Here is a 6,526-nt window from a genome sequence, read left to right on the forward strand (position 1 = left end):
TGTGTAAGTCTGATGATCCCAAATAGGTTAAAACGTATTGCTTCCTGGTGGTCAATGTAATTTTTTTAAAAAAACACCCAGGATATATTTTTATTTGATTGTTTTTATCTCACCTTGATTATTTTTATAAATAACTCAGGGGAATGAACATACATAACACTTTCCCCTCCTTCTATTTTCCCCACAACAGTCCTATGAGGAGGGATGCACTGAAAGAAAGTGACTAACCTTGGTAGTACAGTGGTTTAATGCACCCTGTTATTAACACAGTTGCCTGCAATTTCTGCAGGTTCGAATCTTACCAGGCTCAAGGTTGACTCAGCTTTCCATCCTTTCTAAGGTAGGTTAAATGAGGACCCAGTTTGTGGGGGCAATAAGCTGACTTTGTATAAATATACAAAAGTATGAAGGCTATTGCTTAACGCATTGTAAGCCGCCCTGAGTCTCTGGAGAAGGGCAGCATATAAATCAAAAAAAAAAAAAAAAGGTCACACAGTTGGCTTTTATTCCTAAGGCAGGACTACGTAAAATGTCCTTCACTACTCAGGGTTGTAAGGTGAGAATGGAAGAGAAGTTATGCAAAGTCTCCTCCATGTGGGCAAGTTGTAACGTAACAGTTCCTTCTTTCTGATATGAGACCTTTAAAACATGAAGGTTGCACATGTAGTTTTGTGTTGTTCATTTTATTGATTGTACTTTTATTGGTCAATGGCCAAAATGAAGTTCTGCCTGTTTGTCTACATTTTGTTTGAAGTACAGCATAATCTTCACTCCATTAGGAGTGTTCTGGTTATCTCTTATTTTAGTTATTATTATAACTATAATAATTGGGGGAACATCCACATGGCAGTTCATTCTTACCAGGAGTTAGAGAAATGGGTGCTAATGGTAGCTAAGAAAACCTTTACTAATACCCACAGTAAAAAGGAAAAAGACAAAAAGCTGCATGCTGAATTCTTATAATTCTAATTATAATGCTCAAGCACTTGGAATTCGCTACTCAATCATCCAGTACTAACCAGGAATAATATTTCTAAGAGGATAAAAAAATTATTTTGTCAAAATACATTTGGCAATGTTATCATTGTTTTATTATGCCACTGTACATTTATGAATGCTCTAGGCTTGCCTTTTAAAATTAATTTTGTTTTACGCAAATTATAATTTTCCAGAAAATGTGATTTATCAAGTAGCGATTTCATTACTTTTGGTGCCTGTAACATTTGAGGTTATGTTCCCACTATGCAGATGGGAAGAAGGATTGTACAGTATTCTGAAAGTGCTTGTCTGAAAATGCTTGCATGCCAGAAATTGGAAAACACCTCTGCAGGAAACACAGGAAATGGCATTAAAGCACAATTCTATCCTGGTCAGTTTAAAATGGTTTCTTCAGGTTATTGCTGAGAAGAACTAAGTAGATGGAAATCAATTTCCTGCCCAAGTGGATGTAGACTCAGCTCGTTACAACCGGAATAGTTTTAATTTAGTTCTTCTGGGCACGCAATCTGCTTCCTTACCTCAGGAATTTTTATTTTCAGTCACTAGCATATTAGATTAATATCAGAAGCGTTTGTCCAGTTTCCCATTCAGTGGTAGAGTAATTCTCATTTTAACTGATAGTTTTCCTCTGTCCAAGACTCAATAACAAAATCACAACTTTATCTGAGCCAAACTTTTTGAATTGCTATAATCACTAAAATTTTGTAATTTTAATAATTTTATTTCTACTTCTAATACTAATAATAGCTACATTTAAGTTTATATCATTAAAAAAAATCACACACAGATAAAAATATATGAATAAACATCAAAATCAATACAGTAATGATTTGAGAATGAGAAGGCCAGAGTCTAAAGTAGACCAAGAATTACAATTTTTATTTTATTTATAAATACCTGAATATATTTGTGAACTTATATGATTTTTATAGCTACCCATCCCACACAGGTGATACTGGGTGGCTTCTAAGATTAAAGCACAGAAAGCCCATTACATATAATCTGTGGTACCAGTGGTGGGATTCAAATTTTTTTACTACCGGTTCTGTGGGCATGGCTTGGTGGATGTGGCTTGGTGGGCATGGCAGGGGAAGGATACTGTAAAATCTCAATTCCCTCCCCACTCCAGGGGATGGTTACTGCAAAATCCCCATTTCCTCCCGATCAGGTGGGACTCAGGAGGCAGAGAATAGATGGGAACAGGGCCAGTCAGAGCTTGTATTTACCGGTTCTCCGAACTACTCAAAATTTCCGCTACCGGTTCTCCAGAACTGGTCAGAACCTGCTGAATACCACCTCTGTGTGGTACCCAAGGATAAACTATAACCATAACAGAAAAGTCCTGGTATCTTGACTTGCCCCTGAAACTAGTGACAAAGGAAGGTACCAGCTCAGGGATATAACAAATCTGAAAGGGCAGTTATATACCATACACTTGGTCATAATAGAGGAAATGCCAATACTTCTTTCCCTAATATTCATTTATTGTTTAATATTTCAATCCATTCCCTACCTTTCTGCTTATGGGTTGGGATGGGTTGGGTTTTAAAATTGGCTCTTTTTCTTTTCAGGGGGAGGCCATCAGGGGTGGGTTCTAATTTTTTTTACTACCGGTTCTGTGGGGGTGGCTTATTTTGTGGGTGTGGCTTGGAGGTCATGTGACTAGGTGGGCGTGGCTAGCTGATCAGAGTCATTTCTGGAAGGTCCTCGCACTTACGACCAGACCTTGCACTTACAACCCGACTCATTTGTTTGCTTTTAACACTGATCAGCTGTAGGACGGCCCTTTGAAGCTCCGCGGCAAGAGTTTAAACAGTTTTTTCCCTCTAGTCATCAGCTGGGACTCAGGAGGCAGCAATAGATTGGGGATGGGACCAAATAAAAGGTAAGAATAACGTGGGTGGGTGGGGGGGGGTGGGAGGGCGGGGGGGGGGTTGAACCGGTTCGGTGACATCATATCATCACCGCTACCAGCTCGGCCGAACCAGACCGAACCGGGAGGAACCCACCACTGGAGGCCATACAATTCTATATCTCAGTTTATCACTTGTGCAACATATGGAAGAGTAGGAGAAACATCTCCTGTTGATGAGAGGTTTTTTACATAACACATTAATTCAAGTTTAGAATTTGCTGTGATGAGATACGGTGCTGGTTTCAAAACAAGGTTTGTCCAATACATGAAAATCATGGAGATCAGTAGCTATTAGCCTTGATACCTTTGAATGAAACGTCTGCAAAAAAACAAGCAAGCTCAGAGAGCACCAAAAATAGAAAACAGAATAACAGAGTTGGAAGGGACCTTGGAGGTCTTCTAGTTCCAACCTCCTGCTTAGGCAGGAAACCCTACACCACTTCAGACAAATGGTTATCTAATCTCTTCTTAAAAACTTCCAGTGTTGGAGCATTTAACTTCTGGAGACAAGTTATTCCACTGATTAATTGTTCTAACTGTCAGGGAATTTTTGGTAAAACAGATATCAAAAGCTAACAAATTATTTCTATAGAAAATTCAAAAGACAGCAAACAGGTAGATGACAGAGCAAAGAAAGTTTACATTTCCCAGTTGCAGGGTGTGTCTTTTCTTAGAAAGAATAAAGTTCATGGCATAAAATCAAAACAAATAACTTATTATTATTATTTTTGCCCTGAGTCACAAAGTTCCATAGGACCCCACCTCAGGATGCTAATTCTCTAATCCCATCACTTTCATAGCTGGCTGTAGGTGCTCAGCTGGCAGAATCTTTTACAAAAATTATGTTTTTGTTCTTTCATGTCCTGCATTTGTCAGAATAAATAAAGGATTACTCTTCAAACTACATTAGCATCATAAACTTACCCTGTTCCATTTCTCCTCACCCGACTGTGGCCACTGATGATATTACAATGCTCACTGAACTATTTTGGGGCTACCCACATTCCTAGAATTGCCCTAAAGACTTAAAAAAAAAAGTCTGCAAAGCATAAGGCTCACTGAGCATAAAGAATATCTGACCCACACAATTCACATTTAAACCATCCTCAGCATGATATACAGTAAGCCCAAAAAGAATGTAATTTATTTTCAATCCACAATTCTAACCTGAAGTTTTGGCACATGTTTGAATACATCTTTATTGGACTGGTAAGGATAATTTCTGGGAGTGGTTCTGAATCTTTGATATACATTTGATATGGAGCTATTATCAAATGATTGATATCAAATCAGCATGTTTACACATATATTGTAAACATTTTTTTTTCCTGGTTGACTAGTCCACACTACCCATAAACTGAGTTACAAAAGGGCTTAATTGATATATACTATAATTCCAAAATAAAATTGTAAAAAGGCTATTAAAATAGAAATAATTCTATGTTTTAGCTGAAACTGTCTTCCTATTGATTATATGCCAATCGTAAAAGCGATTGTAGTTCATGGAGATTTTATGATCTCATTCATGTTACTAATTCAAAGAACTAAAATGACTAGAGTGGATATGAGCATTTTTGTTTCATTCTAGTGAATATGTTCTTTTTAAAAAGTCTCTTACACCGTGATATTATTTCTGCAGGGAATATTGCCCCAAAATACCTACCCAAAGCAATATACTAGAAGAGGAACTGCATATGTCAGCTTCAGTGAAGGAGGATTATGAATTACAAAGTGTATTAGTAAGTCTCTAATAATCTAGAGAGCAGAAGTGCAGCAACCTAGTTGCATTTTTCTTGACTCCAGATTACTAGATTACATCTGTGACATGTAGGATGAAAATATCAGTAATTGGATTCACACATACACCAAGTCAAAATGTTTATGTTATGTACTTGTACAATATTTTATTTCTTTACTAAGAGGGAAGTTTGAATGAGTTCAGAGGATTTCCTTCTTAGTAAACAGGCAATTGGACCGTAGCCCAACCTAATCTCCAATATTTTCTACATCAAGGACCTTGCATTAAGAAAGGCAAGCATATGATAGACTCTGGATGTTATAGACTACAAATCCCACGGTCCTTTGCCCTGATGAACACCAATGAGAGCTGAAGTCCAAATCATCAGGGGGAACCAAATCATTTTCCCTGCTGCAGGGAAATTGAGAACGGCTGTTCCTAGTAAATTATCCTGTTCATAATAGTGGCTTTATCTAGCAATTTCCATTTCATTTTTTTAAATACAGGACACTTTTTAATTCTGTTGCTAATGTATTCTTCCTTCTTCTCTCTGGTTTTCTTCTCCCACCCCCTTTTTTAAAAAAAAAATCAAAACTTTTTGATTTTTTGATCAAAAATCAAAAAGATCATCAAGTTACAAATAAATCTGATCTTGACTGAAGGCCTGACCTCTGCATAGAGGTTCTGACCAGCAAGCTTACTATATCATAAATAAAATTCCTCTACAACTGCTTGCACCATTACCACCCCTCCCTCCCAAAAAAAGAATTTTGATTTATTGAGCAATAATTCCTTCCTCAGCTTATAGTTGTCCCGGCATGTTAAAATGTGTTTCCCATAGTTTCCAGCCAGCAGGGCCATAGTGCATTTTATTCAATTGTGCTTCAAAATAGCCAAGCAAAATGAATATTCAAGAACATACAGAACAAAGCAATCACACTGTCTGGGAAAATTACAGCAGTTGATTTCCTTCTGTCTGGAGAGCACCAAGTTAGGAAACATTCATTTATAATTTACAGCTTCACGGTTTTGGTTTTTTTAAAAAGTCTCACTGCATCCACTCTTGCTCCTCGGTGCGTTCCAGAGGTTTTGTGTCCAATGTTTCTTATGTTCTTCTAATCTACCTTGAAAGCACTTATTGCAGTTCACTATAGTCAAAACCAGATACACCTATCTGTTATCTATCAATGGTAAGTTTTTTTTGTTTGTGCCGGGACAAATAATCATTGTATTTAACAATAAAAATAGGAATTAGAGAATCAGCAAAAGTTTTAAAGTGGAGAAAGGAGGAACGATTGTAAGAAAGATTTAAGAAAGTTTTACATTTAACAATCTACTCAAAGAAAAACAGACGTACTGTACATACCCCATTCCAGCAAAAGCTTCAGGCTTTGGATGTTCACTCAAATTGTAGCTGTCTTTATGAATCACTTTGTGGTGCTGCTGTTGCTTTTCTGGAAAGAATTGAAACAGCTCCTCCCACCGTAGATGAAACTGATTTATGTTTCTACAATCTACACCCATCTCTTCTAGTGTCCTCTAAGTAGCTGCATTTGGCTTTATGAAATTGTGGGCTTTTGATGAGCAGCTGAGAATAAAATATAAACCATCCCCAGACACTAATAATTTCAGGAACACAACACCTTTTTCTGGATGCAAATATGAAGCTACTTTACATTTTATTAACCTTGCGTGCTTAAATGGTTTGTGTTGTCTTCTTTTTCCATTTGTCAGTTGGTGATTTCCCCCCCCCCCTTTCCTTTTTTTTGTATGGCACCTGAGTCACATTGTTTGAGGTGGGTGCCCTCTAAATCAGTGGTGTGTTTCAAAAAATTTTACTACCGGTTCTGTGGGTGTGGCTTGGTGAGCGTGGC

At 37.4% G+C, this 6,526-nt stretch overlaps 1 protein-coding gene across 2 annotated transcripts in view; it reads right to left on the reverse strand.

The window, feature by feature from the left end:
* The window catches only part of BDKRB2 (bradykinin receptor B2), a 28,353-nt gene extending 22,203 nt beyond the window's left edge, over nucleotides 1-6,150 (reverse strand). For both annotated transcript variants that reach the window (XM_087872476.1, XM_034418421.3), the window contains exon 1: nucleotides 6,019-6,150. In XM_087872476.1, coding sequence (XP_087728602.1) covers nucleotides 6,019-6,023 — 5 coding nt within the window. In that variant the 5' untranslated portion in view covers nucleotides 6,024-6,150. The remainder of the gene's footprint in view (nucleotides 1-6,018) is intronic.
* Between the last annotated feature and the right edge of the window lie 376 nt (nucleotides 6,151-6,526).

The sequence above is a fragment of the Pantherophis guttatus genome, chromosome 1, assembly GCF_059756535.1.
Source record: "Pantherophis guttatus breed Tessera chromosome 1, ASM5975653v1, whole genome shotgun sequence".
In the NCBI taxonomy this organism is placed as follows: domain Eukaryota; kingdom Metazoa; phylum Chordata; class Lepidosauria; order Squamata; family Colubridae; genus Pantherophis; species Pantherophis guttatus.